The following is a 19,526-nucleotide window of genomic DNA, read 5'->3' as shown; positions in this document are numbered from 1 at the left end:
GTGTGTCAAAACAAACAGGTTTATGTATTGGATTTTTGTTTATATCAACATACAATGTTGTGCATACTTTTCTTTTCAGCGGAAACAATGAGATGCTAATTCTCACATTCCCCATGCGTAATCTTTTTTTAGCTGTTTACCAGAAGAACTTTTTGTTTAGATTTTTAGAACCAATATTTGTTCAACGCCAAGGAATGTATGAGTTCAATTAGAAGAAAATACCGTAAACAAGTTAATGAATTTTGTAAATTTTCCCTTCAGATGAGATCACATCTGTCCGTGGGTTTTAATTAAATGTAATCAATAGGCGGCTTGACTTTAACTTGACATTGACATTCAAATAAATTTCCCCTGTTCTCTATCGCTTAATTTCTAAGCTTTCACATACAGCCGTGTGTACATATACATATATATATATACACACATTCATGCCCCAAAAAATCGCCATGGTTGAGTGCGGCCCAGACGGAGATAATAAGTCCAACATGACACGACACCGACATGGGCAGTAAATTCGAATTACGAATTACGATGGGCGGAAAGGGCCCACCCCCCCCCACAAAGAAGAAGAGGAAGAGCGAGCGGTGGCAGTAAAACGGTGACTAAACGGTTTGCTTTCGTGGATTTTCGACAATCGAGCGGCGGCTTCGCTTCGAAGGAGCTGAAAAACGTTCATTTACTCAAGTGACAAGAAAGAAATCTTCATAGAAATGGCCTGAAATTTCCATTTCACTGCATAATAATAATCATCAGTATTTTATGCCGGGAATCACATCGTTTTATGTCTCATGGGGCACGCAATTGACAAGACATCGCTCATACGCAACGTTGGATCAACAGTTGAGAACACAGCATATGGTGGATTCAGGGATAAGGGCCGAGCCCAGCCATTAGGAATTTTAATATCTGGCGCGTGTCAATGGCAAGAACACTACGAAAATGAAAGGGTCAATCACATTAGGGTTACGCAAAGGACTCCTAGGAATCCTAAAGTGCCAAGCGGGTTTGGCATATTGAAACTCCTTATAAATCAACCCTCAGATGGAAATGATAGTTTTCTGCGACTTTTAATGCACTATTTAAAGTTTCATTCGACACACAAGCAAGTAAAATATACTATATTGCCATTTGTTGAATCGATATTTTTATTCTTAGTGTGCATTTCTGCTTCTTCAATGGCCCCTGCAGGATATGTCTTTCAAGCGCCCACACAGACGCTCATTTCCTTGATCTGTTTGACAAATAAATACTGATGTTTTCCCACCTCGTTGACACGACACTTTGGATGAATTTTCCATTTCCATTTCACTTTGCAGGCAGGAAAATGTGGCGAAGTCGCATCTGTTGTTGACCATTTCCGCTGCGAGTGTCAACACGGCCTACCAAGAAATGAGACAAGCGAGTTTTCTGGGGGAGAGGAGGAACTTGGGGCTGGGGCGAACCCGGCATGCAGGATACCACCACGCCCACATTCCAGCACGCAAAAGCGGAAACGCCGCCCCTGGATATCCGCCCCCTGGACTGAGTCCTCGTTACGTAAGCGAACTGCTCTCTCTAGTTCCTCTCGCCGAGAGAACAATGTTTTCTGCATCGCAGTGCGTTGAACTTGGCCCAATTCAACGCAGCTTTGAGTGAGATTTTTCCTCGGCCATTTTCTCGTTGAGTGTGGGGACCACCTCACTCATTGGACCCACCCCTTTCTCCTGCCCAAGGGAGGCGTTAAACTAAGCGCTAGCGTTAATCTCCTTCTGCGCTTATGATGATTATGGTGTTTGGAACTGTGGTTACACATCGCTAGAAAAGGTAGAACCAATTTTTGAAATTTAAAGTAAGATGATTAAAATATAAAATAAAAATGTATACATAAAATCAAACGGCACGAAACTATTAACAAAATCAAAAACAATTTTGTTGTTAAACCTAAATAGTTTATTATTTAATTTATTTATTATATTTATTATTAAATATAAATTTATAACCATTTAACTAAAATTGAACTAACAAATTAAATCATGAAACAGACATAAAATTCCACGTGACGAAGAGCAAACCATAATAAATGGAAAACGCAGACACCATTACACAAATTTCTATCCTTCCTTATCCTGAGCCCCCAACCATTTCGCCACCTTTTGCGGCCAGCAAGGATGACTGTGGTAAACCGAGACCCTTCGCTAATGATATCCCGAGCCGCGAATTCCCAAGAGGGAGTGTCGCTCATTAATTGGGTTTGGGGAAATGCGGGAAATGAAACTCAAGACTCGCTTTCGTGTTGCTTTTGTTGTTTTAAAGATCATATTTACTTCAATCACAGCACAGAATACAGAGAATATTATCTAATGGTTTACTTGTCGCTCGAAAAGAAACTGGAAAGGAAACTCTTGGGAAAACTATTTCCATGTGAGTGTGAAGTGTGCGGAGAGGAAGTAGCGTGTTGATTGTGATGTGTTTCAATTTGTTTTTGGTGGCTGATGGCGTTTGTCATTGGCGAGGGCAAAAGTCGAGAAGGATAAGCTGCAGAGAAAGTCGAGCTAGTGCGGAAAAGAAGTGAAAAATTTGAAGAAGCAGTTTTCTTATGTGTAGGGCTTTATCCATATAGACTTGTATAATTGTTGACATGTATATGTATAGAGGATTACTGTTTTTTTGTTATTTTGTGGGCTTATTTTTCTCTCTAGTTTAAAGTTTAACACACAGCTAACATTTAGAGTATTGTTTATACGCCTTTAGGGCCATAATGCAATTACGTTTGTATATAGGTTGATGTATACTTATTACGTTGCTAGTTACAATTGTTGACTGGTTGTTAGTTCTACAGTAAGATCAGGTTGTTGAAATGTTTGTCTCGTAGTGGTACAGTAGTTTTGAGTGGAGGTCGAGTCACGTCGAGTCGTTCATGATTGTTGCGAGTTGCAAAGAAAGGCATTAAGAGCTAACTAAGGACATTCAAACAGTTAAACTTATATTAAAATATTACAGCTAAACATAATCTCAATGGAGGTTCCATAATTAAATAACTTTGTGCAATAAAAGCATGTAGAATAGTAAAATAAAATTATCCTTAATAGCAGCAGTTTTGAGCACATTTATAACTCCTCAACCTTCTTCTGCTCCTTCTATTAAGAGTAATCATTTGTTCCAGTTTGCATTCGATTTGTGTTAGGAAACGCGATTGTAAGAATTAAAATTCAGCCTTCATCCCTTTGACTAAAATGTTTCATTTCCGTGTTGTAGTTTCAGCCTGTTCAATATAAATAATCGTGCGGAAAAACGGCGCGTGCGGGAAGATAGCAAGGATCATGTTGGTTGCGGTAGCGACGCGCCAGGAAAACAGCCAGGACCTGTGATAGAAAAGGTAAATTAAACAGTGCTCAACAGAGATTCAAGAATTTAAAATTTAAAACAAGAAATCGAACTATATAAACAATTATATAAACAATTCTCACCCTTGGTCACTTGTTGGATTTAGGCTTAGTCAAAGAGTAGGCAGTCGTGTTAGTACAAATTTTGTCGAAAGTGTTAAAGAAAGAAAGTGTGTTGAGAGTAAAGGGAAATATGTTTCTTAGCTGATTGCTTGTTTTTGGGTTAAACGCTTTGCTCTCTCCTTCTATATATATCTCTCTATAATATGTATATATGTCTAAAGTTGTATATCAATTACGAACTAACACATTACGTACATAGTTCTGCGGCAATGTGATTTAATATATATATATATCTGTAGATGGTATAAATATAAAGGATGCTTGTATATGTATGGTATGTCGGCCCCAAGGGCACATGAAATCTTCCATCGCAACGTTAAACATTTAGCAGAGACAGAGCAGATATACATGCACTAAAGAAGTTTTGAATGTTTCTGTATCTGGAAAATGTTTATCCCTTTCACGACTAGCTTCTAATTTAGAGAAAAGCGCTGGGCAAGCCCCGCGGATCCTTTTGATTGCGATAGCGAACTGTTAGCCAGACGCCGACGAACTAAGCGCAGCATGTGGGGATTGGTTGATAGGAAATTGGATTACTTTTATCAGATATGCATTAATCTGCACTTTACCTCAGTGAAGCTGAAGAAGATGCCCAGACCGCCGCACAACTTGAAGGCATAATCGATCTTGTCCTCCAGTAGGGGTCCACAGGGTTCACAGCGACAATCCGGCTCGGAAGAGTGGGCACAGCACTGTTGATTGATCAGCTCGCATGAGGGCTCGTTTGGCGGAGGAACCACGGGAGTTGTGCTCGGTGCGGTGGCATTGAATCCGCAGCATTTCAGGCTGTCCTGCACCTGTTTGCGCAAATCCGTAGGCACCGTCATCCAGCCTTGCTCGGCAAACTGCTGCTGCTGCTCGGAGTTGACGGCCAAGCAGGAACTGGCGATGGAGAACTGGATCAGGAACAGCATGAACAGAATGATCATGTACTGTAGCCGGAGTGGGTCTAAAGGTTAAGGCTAAGCCGGGCAGTGCTTTTGAAATATTGCATTTGCTTTCTTATATTATATTTCCACTGGGGGTCACGAAGTGATACCCTCCAGTTGACGTCATGGAAGCACAACAAGCGAGGCGGCAGCTACAGCCACTGAGGCCCACTCATAATTTCAGTCATTACGGGCCCGCTTTCTCTGCGGAAGTGGGTACTTGTCTAAGTACGCTAATTGTTCCACATGCCACGACCTTCGTGGTGGGCCACAATAGCGGTTAGAATAATAGCAGTGCTGAGATATGAAAAAGGTCCTGTTTTGAAGCTAACAACTATTAAGTGCTTTAAGCTTTAAGGGAATGATTGTAAAAAGCATCTTAGTAGGACCTCTGGTTTAAACTTTAAAGAAATGATTGTTAGAAGTATCCTACTACGATATCTTAAGATCCTTGCTTTCAATTTGCATCATTTTGTTTAAAGAAATTATCTACAGGTTTAAAATCGTGCGATGCAAGGCTAATCATAATATTGAATACCTAGTTTTAATTTAAGTTATAATCTTGCGCTGCTATTATGTTGACCACGACTGTAGCTGCCAGCTCTGTGCGTTCGTAAATTGATAGGCTTTGTGGCAAAAGGATACGAAGAAAAGCATCACTTGGTGGTGCTTGACGGCTCCGGCGAGTCCCAGCATGGATATGCATATGAGGATGACACCGCAGGCCAGGATCCCGCCCACAATCGGCAGGTTGGTCACGATGGAGGCGGCACGCGCGTACACGCCCACTCCAATCAGCAGGAATCCAATCATCTGTGGGGTCGCACACACACACGCACACAGAGCAAGAAAGAACAAATGAAAGGAGGCAAATGAAAAAGGACTCAAGGATTCTCGTCTTGAGGGCAGCAACAACAAATGGCCGAAAGGTATGTATACACACACACACACATGCAGATTGCACCTGCCACCGCAGAGGAAAATCAATACATATTTATGAACGAAAATGATTCAATAATGATAATGTAATTATTCATTTTCCATTGTAGTTATTGTTGTTGTTGCTGCTGCCGTTTATTCATTGTTCCTCTTCCGTGTTTGTTGTTGCTGCTTTTGCTTTGCACAACAGTTGTTGTTTTTCTTCCTATGTTGTTTGTGTTTGCTTACCACATACAAAATGTTGAGCGCAATTAGCGCGTTTTTCGAGCAGGTGAAACCGCCGCACATGATTTTTGTTTGTTTATTCTTACTGGCTGCAAAGGATACTGTTTAAAAACGAATTTAGCTAATTGAATTTATTCCGTCTACAGAAGTTTTCACTTTCAATATAGATATCGATATCGAACCGATGTCCAGCAACTAAACCGATTGGTTTCAATTAGTGTTATCGAAATATTCGCATGGAATTCAAACTTCGAAGTATGCTCAAACAGACATAATACTAAAATTATGTGTTGAATTATTTAATGAATTTGTTTATTATTTACTAAAGTATAATATAACTAGCAATCGTGTCAGACAAACAGCTGTAGTAACGCATATATGAGATTTATCGATAATATTTCCCTTTGACTCTACGTGACTTAGGCGGTTTTTTCAAATAGTAGTTTGAAGATTTAAAACGCATTGTTTTCATAAATGTTTATTATATTAATCTTGACAGTTCAAGAGAACCATTTATTTTAGAGAAAACCTTAGGGTCAAGTCACTTTGAATGAGAATCAGGAGGCTGCCAGTGACTGACGAGAAAACCTTATTGACCAGCGAGGTGTTCAGCTCCAGGAGGCCCAGTGGCATAAGTTTATAGTCGATGGTGGCGACCTGTAGCCAGAAGGCATTCACCACTTGCTTGAAACGGGCATCGGCGTGCTGCAGTTCGAATCTCTGCAAGAGTTCTCCAGTTCTTCTGGTCTGCAAATAGAAGATCTTAGTATTTAATCTCAGATTAAAACAAATGATGGCAATCACCTCCATGAGAGTTTGGTTACTTATCCGAGCCACCATGACGAGTTCCAGGAAGGGCACAGCCAGAAATACCAGCAGCACAATGGCCTGGAAGAGATCGAAAGGCTCCTCGTTGATGTAGTGATCCGCAATGGCCAAATACTGATTGTAGCATCCCATGGTGATGCCGAGAAGGTTCATTAGCATCGATAGCACCATGGACCAGTCCGTGAATTGAAGGTATTTCTTTGAGCGGCTGGCAGTGACGCCATACTTCTCGGCCAACTCATCCAAAAGATCGGCCAACTCGCAAAAGCGACGCATACGGTAATAGGGCCTATGGAGATTCATCTGAACAGGTGACTGCAGCATATTGGATTCCTTAACAATGCCGTGCAACTTTCGATTTAGCGCGGCAATCACCAAATTTGCAATTACCAGGCCGCCGAAGAAGCAATTATTAATCTGGTTCGATACAATCAGCGGCAACATGGTCTTCACGGTCGCCAAACTCGTCCACTGAGTTTCCGGATGGGAGCGTCTTTGATATAGAATCAGGGTTACATAGGCGATAAGCGGACAGAACACGATCTTGAGTAAGCTATACACAAATGCTCGCCACACAATCATCGCTGAAATGTCCACCGAATCGAGGACCTTAAACAGCGGAACACTGTTCTGGAATCGAATTATCTCCAAAGTTTTTACCCATTGTGTCACATAATTAAACAGGCAAACGCAAACGTTCATATAGCAATATATTCCAATAGTATTTCGAAGGTTGATCTGGCCGGTGGAAATTTCGTTGTAAATATTCCAGATGTAGAACAGTGCAAAACACGTGGCCACACATAAGCTATAGATAGTAACCCCTTTGGAAAACACAAACTTTTTGCGCCTGAAGGAAAAGAGACCGAGATAAACGCCGTAAAGTATGTTAAGGAAAACTGTCCCGTAAACACAAATCGTAACCAGCTGGGAATGGAGTTTTCCTCGGCGGAAACTTGCGGGAAGACTTCGCTGCCAGCCGGAGCGAAATCGACGTGTCAGCCTTAGCAGGAATCGCATTGTACTAAGGATGAATTGGGGATGAATTCGAGCTAGTCACTTTGGCTAAAGTGCCGCTTAATTACCGAGTTTCTTATCTGCGATTAAATATTATAGTTGTTAAATGAATCACGGGTGAAAGTATTGTGTTCAAGCGAGTTGCAATAGAAAATTACATAGCATTTTTATGTTAATCTATGTATATCTTTCAATCGTGAGATCTTCTTACTGATTACCTTAAGTATGAGTGTAATTTTACTAATAATGTTCTCAAAACAAAAACATCTAAGAGTTTACCTTTGTAAAATTTAATTAAAGTAGATTTTCTTAGTTGTAATTTTACAATTTGATAATGAGGAATATTTGAAATTAACGAACATTTCCCTGCTGACCGGCTCACGAGGCACTGCGAACTAGTTCCGCGCAGCCAAACCGAACCTGCCAGCACTGCCGCGAACCGGAACCACAGCCAGTGAACGGAACCTGAACAGAACTGGAGACGCGACGCAAATGGAAAAGAAAACATAAACGCTGAAAGCTGGAAAAATGCGCTGTAAATCGCCAGCCGTTGGATTGCAAGTGCAAAAGCGCGTCGCCGAGTGTGTCCGTGAATAATTCGCAATGAAATAAGTTTGGGAAACTGCGAAAAACAGCAGCGCAAAGCCACGGAATTCACACACACACCCCCGCACCACCCCCCGCGCACCGAGCGGACGTTGCTAAATAATTTCTCCGGGGCGCTCCGCTGGACAAAAAGTGATTTTTTTCATTCGTTTTTTTTTTTGGGCTGGTTGGCGTGCGCGTATAAATAAATAGCTGAAAGAGGCAGAGAAAATACAAGGCAGAGAAAATAAATCGGAGAAAAATCAGTACAAATCAGCGAATAGAAAGTGTATACCGCCTGCACTTGTGCCTGTATGTGCGTGAGTGTGTGTGCGAGTGTGAGTGCCAGTGAGCGAGTGTGTGTGTGATGTGTGTTTGTGTGCGGGGCAGAGAACACAAGGTGCAAAATGTTTACAAAAAAATCGCATGCCGACGTGAAGAAATCCACGGCCAAGTTGCAGGACTCCAAGAAGGATTCTGCCTCCCGCTTGCGACACCTCCGCATGATATTGGGTGAGTAGAACCTACGTACTCCCTTATAGATCCTAGCATATGCTATAACTAGATCTTACAACTAGATCTTACAGTAAACTACTAAGTTCATAGACAAATCTCGGCATATTTTCGAATATGTTTAAAGACCCTTTTCGAAAGTTGCTGTTTTCCAACCACACACAGTGTGTTTGCGCCTTGAAACCAAGGTCCCGCGTTGGCGGTTCTGTGGACTGTTAATTATTTCATAATTTATTTGCATTCATAGCAATAACAATGAAACTGGTTGGCTTTATTTTTTATGCATATGAACACTTTTTTTCGGCTTGGTGGGCGTCGTTCGCACCATTTTCGTTCCACGGTGGCTCGCTCTCAATGACGTTCTGCCCACAGAGCGGCAAATAACAACAACGAAAGTGGATCCACAATGCTGGCCATTTCCTGTTGGGCGCAAAAGAACCTCCACATATGCGATGTACCCCACATAGAACGCCCATTCTGCCAGTGGCAAAACATTAATTTATGCAAAAACGGAAAAAAGATTACAGAAAAACATCTACACATGCTCCGCTATGTGGCAAGCGAAAATGTGTGAAACACGTTAAATGATAAAGAAGCGAAGTGGAGCTACAGTCTGCACTCCCTAAGTCGGACTTGGGCAGTACTCAGTTTGCTTCATTCGTACTCTTTTCTGTGATAATTTGTTTGTTTTGTGCGTATATCCGTAGGTATTTCTCATTGAAAATGGTGACTAAACATAGCATATTCATTTCTAAATGAGTCAAATTAAAATCCAATACATAAATAAAGTTTATTTAGATAAATACACCCTTCAGTAGCCAAAACAACAGGCACGGAACTCTTCGAAATTTCAAGTGAAATATTACAAATTATTCGCCTTATAGAATGTGGCCTGTAGTAGCCAACAATGTACAGCAAGTACGGGTCTCGATATGAGCAATCTCCCACCTTCGCCACCCTTTTTTCAGCGGCTTTCTTTTTGTGTCACCTCAGCGAGCGATTTCCAACAGGTGCCCCCCGCTACAATAAACCACAAATACACCTGGCTGCCACCCTCCGGCACACTATTGTTTTTATTTCGAGTTGCTGTTGCCTCTCTGTTGCCATTGTCCCTTGGCAAATTACACGCATTAGACATTCTTCCCAATGGCTGCGTTTCCAATTGTGGTTTTCTAACCCGTACAATAGCAAACGAACACCGAAAAAAGCTGTCCATATTTTGGAAAAAAAGTTCTTAACAAATTCTCCTGATTTGGTTTTATAATATAATTAAACCAATTTTAGCAGCAGTTAATAAATTTTTGTTACTTTAGCCCTAATAGTATTTTAAACGACTATTCCTTTCCTATGGTATTATATATTAATATTTGCTATAATATTGATTAGTAGTTCACATTATCTATAACATATTACCGTAGAATATTAGACTGGAACTTCAGTTCTCTTACATCGACATAGAAAGTTCTCTGGTTTTGTTTTCTGTGCAATGGCAGTCATCTTCGCTCTGTGCGTTTTGGCCTTCGGCTGAAACCGGTTTCAAAGGTTTCTTACTCTGTTTTACGTCTTTGTTTAGCTTTCTTCTGTTTTGCCGTGTGTTTTGCTGATGACAGCAAGCCGGCAATGGCAGTGAACCGCACCCCCCAACCACCGCCCTCTTGCACCTATCAAGACCCCAACTTATCTGATTCATCGCAAATCGCTGAGCACCCATCATAACGTGTTCTTTTCGTAACTCGACTTTTAATAGCTTTCTGGCCTCCAATTCACTTGTTGTTATTGGGCATATCGTCATGCGTGGATTTCTATATGGATAAGTTGGGAAATCATTGCCTGCTTGGATAGGATTTGCGGTCTTATCAATAGAGACATTCCCAGGTGCGGGTTCGATGTTGCGTCACAATCTTGGTTGTTGCCCCCTGGCGCCATTTTCTTATCACTGGTTCACGGAGGAAAACTAGGTCTGCAATTTGGTAATATTTCAGTTTAATTAGTTTCTTATCTATGTAATGAGGGCCTTTCAAGTTAATTACATACGAATAAGAGGTATTTTTCAAAGAGAGTGAAATTTGTATATGAAATCCATTTCATCGCTCTCTTTGGAATAATATAAGTAGACTATATTACCCCAATATGCCACTCATATCTTAATTGTTGACCTATTTATATACATTTCAGATAATGTGGAGCTAGAAGAATCGAAGTCACTGTTCGAGACCAACTACAGTCATGTCTACTTCATACTCTACGACACCTTTATTCAAGCCGAGGCGAATCTAAAGCAAAAAGGTAAATTAAGTTATTCTGCGATTACCCCAGATCGGAATATTGCTGCGTTTTATACTCTTGCAAAGGTGTTTTTCTCAGCTTATTTATTTGCTTCTTAAAAGAGGTTACAATAGTACAGAAAAAAGAACTTTGATCAAAGCCAAAATGTGATGTTTTATGTGTCTTGTTTCAGTTTTTATACCCGTTACTCGTAGAGTAAAAGGGTATACTAGATTCGTTGAAAAGTATGTAACAGGCAGAAGGAAGCGTTTCCGACCATATAAAGTATATATATTCATGATCAGGATCAATAGCTGAGTCGATCTGGCCATGTCCGTCCGTCTGTCCGTCTGTCCGTCCGTCTGTCCGTCTGTCCGTCCGTATGAACGTCGAGATCTCAGGAACTACAAAAGGTAGAAAGTTGAGATTAAGCATACTAACTTCTGAGACATAGACGCAGCGCAAGTTTGTCGATTCATGTTGCCACGCCCACTCTAACGCCCACAAACCGCCCAAAACTGCCACGCCCACACTATTGAAAAATGTTTTGATATTTTTTCATTTTTGTATTAGTCTTATAAATTTCTATCGATTTACCAAAAAACCTTTTTGCCACGCCCACTCTAACGCCCACAAACCGCCCAAACCTGCTACGCCCACACTATTGAAAAATGTTTTGATATTTTTTCATTTTTGTATTAGTCTTATAAATTTCTATCGATTTGCCAAAAAACTTTTTGCCACGCCCACTCTAGCGCCCACAAACCGCCAAAAACTGTCAGTGCTGAAGACTCCTTCGCACTTTCACTAGCTGAGTAACGGGTATCAGATAGTCGGGGAACTCGACTATAGCGTTCTCTCTTGTTTTTTTTTTCATTTTTGTAAGTACTTAAAAAGAGTATCCGTACTTCGTTGACCCGTAGAATACCTTCTTGTTTCTTGACCCATTTAATTTTGGTTAATTTGCGCGTATCTTTTGGGACATTTTAAGCTCCACCAATTAAATAAATCCAACAGCGACGACTTTAAATCTGTGCCTTGTTTGGGTTTCCGTAATCTTTATGCTTTGTCCCATTTTTGTAGAGCTAGTTATAAAAAACAAACGTGATATTCTAAATTGAACTCCTCATCTATTTCTATTTTACCGCCTTTTCTCTCTCTATTTTTGTAAATCCCCTAACTGGCAGAACTTCCGTTTCACATTGGTAAGTTTATGTGGTTTCTTATTGACATGAATTGACCATCGAACTGCATCCGCTTCCTCCCTGCGACTCTCTGCTTTTGAATTCTTTTTCACCATAACCTCATGTGCCCACGTCCCATGGTCTTTCTTCTTGCGCTTGAAATCTCAGAAACGAATACGAATTGCACCATATGCACATCTCTGTCTCTCTGCATCTTGTGCTTGTCCAGACATTTCGATTGCATTCCAATAGCAAGCAGGAATCTCGAATTGCCTAATGAAATCTTTTCACCTATAATTTGTAATTTTTTAAAACAGTGCACAAGGCGCATCGCGAGGAACTGGACGGTTCACTATGGCTGCTGGAGAAGATCCTGTGCCTGCTGCCAGAATTGTTGGCCCGCCGGTGGCAATGTCATTCCCTAAGTCGCATCATGGCCAAGCTGCTGCATCTGGGCAACTCGCCCAAGCTGCGACGCGAAGGTGTCAGGTTAGTCAACCCCTTAACAACAATTTGAAGCGCACTCTAACCTAATTATCCTTTCTCAGATACTTCTTACTCTGGTATCAGACACTAGGCGAAAATGCACCAGGCTACGTGCACGCCATGTACGCGGACCTCATCCCTGGCCTTATTGTACCCCAGAAAGGTGTGGTCGGTCCGGATACAGAGTTCAGTGCCTCGGACTTTCTCACACATCCCAACATGAAGGCGGACGGTGGGATGGCATCTGTGTTTCACGACAACGCGTTCTCGCATCCCGTGCAGAGTTCGGAGGTCGTCGCCCTGCTGCCACCTTCATCCAGCGAAAAGTCAGCGCCACCGGATCCTCGGGATGGCCTAGAGGTTCTGCTAAACAGCATGGTTCACACGGCGGCCTGCCTGAGATGGCGGGATAATCGGCTCCTAAAGGATCACCGGGCATTTGCCTTCCTGCTACAGCGATTCATGGATGTTTTCCTGCCAGTATTTTCACCCAATTTCGATGTCAGTTGCTCCATCTACAATCCCCGCTTGGACTTGCCCGTCATGCGATCCATCAACAAAAAGGAGGAAGTAATGGCCTCCTGCGTTGTGGTCCTGATTACCTGGGTGTCTCGTTTTACCCACGAGCGTTTGCTGAACCACCGAATGGATTGCACCCTACACATGGATGATGTGGACCATGTGCGTGCACACGGTTATCATCAGGGTCAGCTTGTCCGGGAAGTGTTTTATGTCAACCGCGAGAACATAAACTTTGTGCACGAGGTGTATCGTCAGGCGTTTTTGCTTAACTTCACTTCGAAGCCGCAAATAGAAGCCATTCGCACAGCCATCGCTGTTTACCGCGACTGGATGACGGGTGACAGCCCTCCTCCGTTCTTATTAGAGCCAAACGACGATCCGCCGCCTCCGTCAAATGCGGGTGGAACTCCAAGGAGCCAACGACTTCGCACACCATCTTATGTGGGCGCTATTGCAGGGTCCAAGGATCAGTTGGTAGTTAGAGCTGGCCGGCAAAATGTGTTACAGGTGAGTAAACATTTAAATGCCGACTGAATTTCCTCTTTAATGATTTGTATTTTTTTCAGGTCTTTGTAACTAATGCGGCCAACGTGTTCCTGGTGAACACGGCCAACCTGAACATCTGCTTTCCCACCCGCTCGCGCACTTATCGCTCCACTCCACTAGAGGAGCAGACGGAGATCTGCAAGAAGGTGCTGAATGTGTACCGCACCATGGTTATGAACACGGAAATGGACACGCGCACCTGGGAGCAACTGCTAATGGTTTTGCTGCAGGTTACCTCAGTTGTGCTGCACCAAAACCAGCATACATTGCCAAGTGGTACCAGCAAGAGTGCCACTTTGGGCGGCATCCTGGGGTCTGCTATATTCCAAACCCTCATTGTCACATGGATACGGGCGCACACCAAAGTGCCTGTCAACGTGCTGTTGTGGGAGAAATTTTTGACTGTCCTGCAATCTTTGACGCACCGCGAGGAGCTCATTGTTGAATGGAATAAAACCATTCAAACGCTGACGCGTGTTTTTTCGCGATACACCTATGGCATAAACTTGCTGGATCTGCCCCTGGATCGAGTGGCTGAGAGTCGTGCGGAAAAGCGTCGTCGCATTGGCAGCGTGTGGCAGGGATCGGGATCGGGCAGCGCTGCCAATGGAGGCAGTGCTGCTTCTGCTGCTATTAGCCAGAACAGGCAGCGCGAATCTCTAGCAGAGTCGAGTAGCAGTCGCTCGGAAGAGACCTCGTCGCAGGTGCCTCTTTCAAATCATCCTCGACCTCATCACCAGCATACGCAATCCCAGGGAGGCACGGGCCAAGGAACACGACCGATACCTTTAACTCCCATGCTAAGCAGGAGCTACAGTGAAGGAAGCTTGGCTTCAGCGGCCAGGAGCTCGAGGATACGACGTCGACGGGCGGCCACTCCAAAGCCGAAAGCGCTACAGCCGTCACAACTTGCAGAGAACCGCATTAATCCGCAGGACTTGCGGCGAGCCATGTCCCTTGATTCATTGGCGCGAAAAGGTGATGCAGAGGAAACGGACAGCTACCAGGAGGGAGACAATGAAAGTGGAGCGGGCTCGAGGAGTCCGTCTCCCACTGCCAGCAGTGGAATTGAAGGTGGATCCATCAAGGACGCCCAACTACAGATTGATGCGAGTCTGGATGATGCAAATTCTGGTAGTTATGGAAGTGGCAGTAACTCGGAAAGTGTTTCCGGACGTCGCTGTATTATTCTAGGAGGCTCAGCGGAGGGCTGGCATCCAGATTCCACCTCCATCATGTGGAAACGCATGCTTGGTGCTTTAGGAGATGTTAATCGCATTCCCAAACCTGACTTGCACGCCCAGGTGTTTATGCATCTGCTAGAAATGACGCAAAATCTGATCAAGATCAAGCAGAACCAAGGAATATCCACGGATAATCAGAACACGCCACCGATGCCGACTTTGGTACCGCCTATTGGAATTGTGGCACCATGGTGTTACGGATCTCTTTCTCTGGATCGTTCCTTCAAGAAGGGCAAACTCTGGGCACTTCAATTGCTCTGCTCGCTGGCGATTCAAGGTGCTGTGAACATGCAGCAGCTGCCCTTGTTCTATCATGCACTCCATCAGCTGCTAACTGGCGAGGATCGAGACTTAATTTATGCAATTCTCAAGCACTTAGAAGGACCTAGACTCCTAAGTTTGCTTCTGCCAGGACACACTCTGTTGCTGTTGGATCTGGTCCATGCAAGTGCTATATTGCTGACTTCTCTGGAGGTCTCTAGAAGTACACCAAGAGCGGAGGTTGCGGCTCTCCTGGGATCGCTGCTATGTTATCCGTCCTCGCTGTTGCCTCGCCCTGTCCTGCAGCCCACACCGCAAAAGTTTGAGATTATGGAGTGTGCGGATTTGCAAGACCACATCCTGAACATTATGCTGCGGTGCGCCAGGCGGGAGCCTTCAGCCAAGGCACGATGCATCGCACTTTCTCAGCTCGGCCAGTGGCTGCTAATGCGCCTATCTCAACCATTGCCGGCTTCGAATTCCGGCAGGACTAACCTCTTTCAGCAGGCGGTGCCCCACCACAAGGATGTGCATCCCAAGGAGACGCGAGTCTACAATCCGCGCATAAAGGAGGTGCTACAAGTACTGTTACAGGCGTTGCAGTTTAAGCATCACACCATTGCCATTGTAGCTGTGGATTCATTAAAGTTGTGCGCCGAGCGTGGACGCCAACTGGCCGCCATTGAGAGAGTTCCCCAGCTAATCATCACTGCCATCTGCAAAGCTTTGGAAATCCAAAACGTAACCAAGCCCAAGGATTCGGACAAAGTGGTGCTAACTTCTCTAATGTTGTGCTTGGGCGAATTCTGCATGACAATTCCAGCTCCTATTATGCTGGCGCCCTTCAACGAACAAGGTGACACGTTAGTGCTCCAGGTGCTCAGGGTACTTTTGCAAGTTGCCTCCGGTGCTCCACGTCATGAGAGGGTCAAACTGACAGCCGATGATGACTTTGATATGCACATCGCACACGACGATCTTCAAGGCGACGGACGTCTGCCGGAAGCTACCTATCAGACCTCCGAGACCATCCAGAAATGCATTACAGCCATCAAGCTCTGTGCCAAAGCAGTGTCCATGCATTTGGTCACCCACATCGGTCACTTTCCGATGGGAATTGGTGCTTCACGCTTGAGTTCCATGGTCGAGGAGCAGGATGACATTGGAAATGCAGGCTATGGGGGTCAGGTGGAGACGAGACGTGATTCTGTGGAACTTCCTTCCGTTGTAAGTGCTCAAAATATGCAGCTTTTCATGCTGAACTCTGGTCTGGTAGCCAGTTTTATTGAGCTGCCAACACTTAAACTCCCCGGTGGAGGGATTACTGCTGGCTTGGTTACAGCCGATAAGCAAGTAAGGGTCCTAATGAGGGATCTCAATGGTAAAGCTTGCTGGGACGCTTCTATCTTGTATTCAGAACCGCGGAAGGCGGAGGAGCCTCCACCAAAAAGCACACCAAAGATTCAACACACCCAACCGTTGGATTCCATGGCGTCCTCCATGGTAACACATGAGCTGCAAGCTCCTCGACACACTTTGCGACACCGTCCGGCGGGAGTGTTGCCATTGGCGAAGGACATGGCCCCGGATCTGGATCAATTGGACGATATGTTGGCCTACATTGGCCATACCAGTCCAGAATGTGTGGCTCCCACAGTAAGCCAGCTGAATGCTCCAACGAGCAGTCCCCTGAGTGGAAACCAAGAAGCTCAAGCCATTTCGGTAATTCTGAATCAACGCCTTTTGGAGCAGGAGTTCGTGACCCACTCGACGCAGGCTCCATCTCCGGCATTGCGACATGCCAGCTCGACCTCCTCACTGCAGCAATCGGATCAGAGGTCACTGCACTCCGCAACAGCCTCCTTTGATTCCCTGCCTAACCGCACAGAGATGCCGTTCCAATACTGCCGGCTGCTCTTTTCACATTTAGGACTTGCAGGCTGGGAGCGACGGTCTAGAACGCACTTGCTTCAGAGGAGCGAGAAACTGATGAGAGAACTGCGGAACGTTGATCTCCAAAAATGCCGAGAAACCCACAAAATGGCGGTTATTTACGTGGCCGCCGGGCAGGAAGATAAGGGAAGCATCCTTAGGAATACGAGTGGAAGCAGCACCTACGAGATGTTTGTTTCAGCCTTGGGTTGGGAGATCGATCTGGAGACGCACAACGGCTTCCTGGGCGGATTACCACGCCAAGGATGCGGAGCTACAGCTCCCTATTACGCTACCCCCTTTCTGGAGGTGGTTTACCATGTGGCCACCAGAATGCCCTCGGACTCTTCGGAGGCCATGCTACTGAAGACGCGCCATCTTGGCAACGACGAGGTTCACATTGTTTGGAGCGAGCACCATCGGGATTACAGACGAGATATTCTGCCCACGGAGTTTTGCGATGTGCTGATTGTGGTATATCCGCTGAGGAATGGTTTGTTCCGCGTGACTGTGAACAGGAAGCCTGAAGTGCCATGGTTCGGACCATTGGCCAATGAGAGCGTGGTAAGTGGCGCCTGCTTGGCCACTCTAATCCGGGCCACCGCAATCAATGCCAGTCGAACGAAGCGCGCCGCCCTGCCGCTCTACCAACAATTGTAAGTAGAATTTATATTTTATTTTATTGTATTCTAAGAGACATTTATATTTCTGCAGCTACGAGGAGCGCAACCGGTCGTTGGATAGCGTATCTTCTCGGTACAAGGAGAGCACCACCTTCGAGGACTTCGCCAGCCGCATCTACAATCCCATGCCGCTGTCTACGCTGGGCACTCTTAGGGAATCCAATGTAAGCAGTTCGGCTGCACCGCTGGCTTCTGCATTGCTGGATCACAATCGTGCCTCCGTTAAAGGTAAGCTGAGCTGGTAGATTGTGGAAAGCAGTGCTAACACTTCAATTTTTCCAGGTTGGGTACAAGCCTCGATTGATTCAGGCCCCATAATGGGAATTGCGCCATCGGCTTCCGCTGGATCCACCGCGGCCATGGAGGCAGCCACCGGAATGACCTCCGCTTCACCGCGTGGCCCACGAAAACTGGGGGCTCCGTTTAAGAGCGTGACCAAGAAGCACTCGCTGCAGCACATTGCCGTCGGAGGCGGCACAGGAGCAGGTGGCGACACGCCGCCCGAGAGCCCAACTTTGCCGCAGCGACGCTTCAAATAATACGTGTCCCTTTCCTCCGATTCCCGGTACTACCTGCACCCATTCCCTTCCCCACCAATCGGGCCGAGGGCCAAGCCAGGCCCGAAAAGATGCAGAGAGTTCTAATGCAAACGAAAAGTATTGCGAAACACGTTTCCTCCTATATTAGTTGTTGTAATTTATTTCGGTTTCCAACTTAGTCTATCAGTGTATTTAACTATTTATTTCTACTACTTCCAATTGAAGGGTTCTCTCTACTTTTATCCCCTCTATTTGATTTCCAATATAACACTGTGTTGTAATGCATTGCGAATTTTTACCTAGTTACAATGATTTCTTTTTACGTATTTATTTATAAGTCCGCTCGCCCTCGATGCGGCTGTATTTTGCGTCCACTCAAACACTAATTTGAAATTATGTTATCTATGCAATCAATTATGTTAATTCATTCGATGTATTGTTAGATTATTTAGTTAATGAGCTTTAAGCATTCGAGTGCAAATTGATTATCAGCTAGCTGAACAATTGCTTTTTTCGCATTTACTCAGTTTTAATCACTGTGCTGCGCTGTTTATCCAAAGCAATCTGTTATTCAATATTATAAATATATTTCATTCTTTTAATGTCACATTTTACGCTTGGCCACAAGACGCAAATTCAAAGAATTCGAAAATCGTTTTAAGTGTCACGCACAAAATGCAAGAATAATCAAAATTCGAACATAGAAACTTGCTCTGCCCATTTAAAGCAAAACATCAACTACTAGTATTATGTAATCGAGCTATATGTATAGGTAGCCTAGTTATAAGCATTCTCTACTATTCAAAACCCTATCAACTGTCGATGGCAATCGTCACTAGGAGTGTGAGTCTTAGAAAGGAAAACAAAACAACAGAGTAACTAAAATTGTTCAAACAATCGCCTTTTATTTGTGTGTAAAAATGAAATTGTTACAAGATGATTTATTAACCAGTATAGGGATGTTCTTCATTTGTATTTCACTGCGAATTGTTTCAACGAATTGATCAAATTGATAGATTTATATTTATATATATTTACACCGAGATATGTTAATTTTGTATTTATGTAAAACGGGCAACTGAAAGTTAATTGCAATGCCTTTTTGTTGCACAAATGTTTTATGAAATCTGTAGTCTAATTAACACAATTAACCTTAAGCGAGTAAACATTTTTGTATAAAAAAAAAAACAAAACAAACAAAAACCAATAAATTGAAAAGCAAATTAATGCTATGTGAAATTTGTAACTAACACCAAGTAACGCATTATATACAACATACATTTACAACTACGATTTAATATGTATATTAATTTACTAATTTATTTGAGAAACAATCGAGTATT

The 19,526-nt window shown here is 43.9% G+C and overlaps 3 protein-coding genes across 5 annotated transcripts; 1 reads left to right on the top strand and 2 right to left on the bottom strand.

The window, feature by feature from the left end:
• Positions 1–2,568: 2,568 nt before the first annotated feature.
• On the bottom strand, positions 2,569–5,761 carry LOC122619634 (tetraspanin-13). 2 transcript variants are annotated; one of them, XM_043796681.1, is made up of 4 exons: positions 5,582–5,754; positions 5,060–5,227; positions 4,055–4,417; positions 2,569–3,341 (listed from the first exon to the last, which is right to left on the bottom strand). In XM_043796681.1, the coding sequence occupies exons 1-4, from the start codon at positions 5,639–5,641 to the stop codon at positions 3,246–3,248; spliced, it is 687 nt and encodes a 228-aa protein (XP_043652616.1). In that variant the 5' UTR covers positions 5,642–5,754; the 3' UTR covers positions 2,569–3,245. The 2 variants fall into 2 exon arrangements, with proteins under 2 accessions (XP_043652616.1, XP_043652617.1); XM_043796682.1 differs by lacking the exon at positions 2,569–3,341 and adding an exon at positions 3,374–3,978 and having other exon boundaries at positions 5,582–5,761.
• Positions 5,762–6,091: 330 nt separating this feature from the next.
• Positions 6,092–7,476, bottom strand: LOC122621426 (putative gustatory receptor 97a). The gene has a single exon (XM_043799281.1). It carries the CDS (start codon positions 7,424–7,426, stop codon positions 6,092–6,094), a length of 1,335 nt encoding a protein of 444 aa, XP_043655216.1. The 5' UTR covers positions 7,427–7,476.
• A 296-nt stretch (positions 7,477–7,772) lies between these two features.
• On the top strand, positions 7,773–19,447 carry LOC122619754 (probable Rho GTPase-activating protein CG5521). Of its 2 annotated transcripts, XM_043796863.1 has the most exons (8): positions 7,773–8,521; positions 10,697–10,807; positions 11,974–11,991; positions 12,288–12,459; positions 12,519–13,485; positions 13,545–17,617; positions 17,676–17,872; positions 17,927–19,447. In XM_043796863.1, the coding sequence occupies exons 1-8, from the start codon at positions 8,416–8,418 to the stop codon at positions 18,181–18,183; spliced, it is 5,901 nt and encodes a 1,966-aa protein (XP_043652798.1). In that variant the 5' UTR covers positions 7,773–8,415; the 3' UTR covers positions 18,184–19,447. The 2 variants fall into 2 exon arrangements, with proteins under 2 accessions (XP_043652798.1, XP_043652799.1); XM_043796864.1 differs by lacking the exon at positions 11,974–11,991 and having other exon boundaries at positions 7,776–8,521.
• The last annotated feature ends 79 nt before the right edge of the window (positions 19,448–19,526 follow it).

The sequence above is a fragment of the Drosophila teissieri genome, chromosome 3R (assembly GCF_016746235.2).
Source record: "Drosophila teissieri strain GT53w chromosome 3R, Prin_Dtei_1.1, whole genome shotgun sequence".
NCBI lineage: Eukaryota > Metazoa > Arthropoda > Insecta > Diptera > Drosophilidae > Drosophila > Drosophila teissieri.
This window is presented reverse-complemented; position numbering and strand designations above follow the sequence as displayed.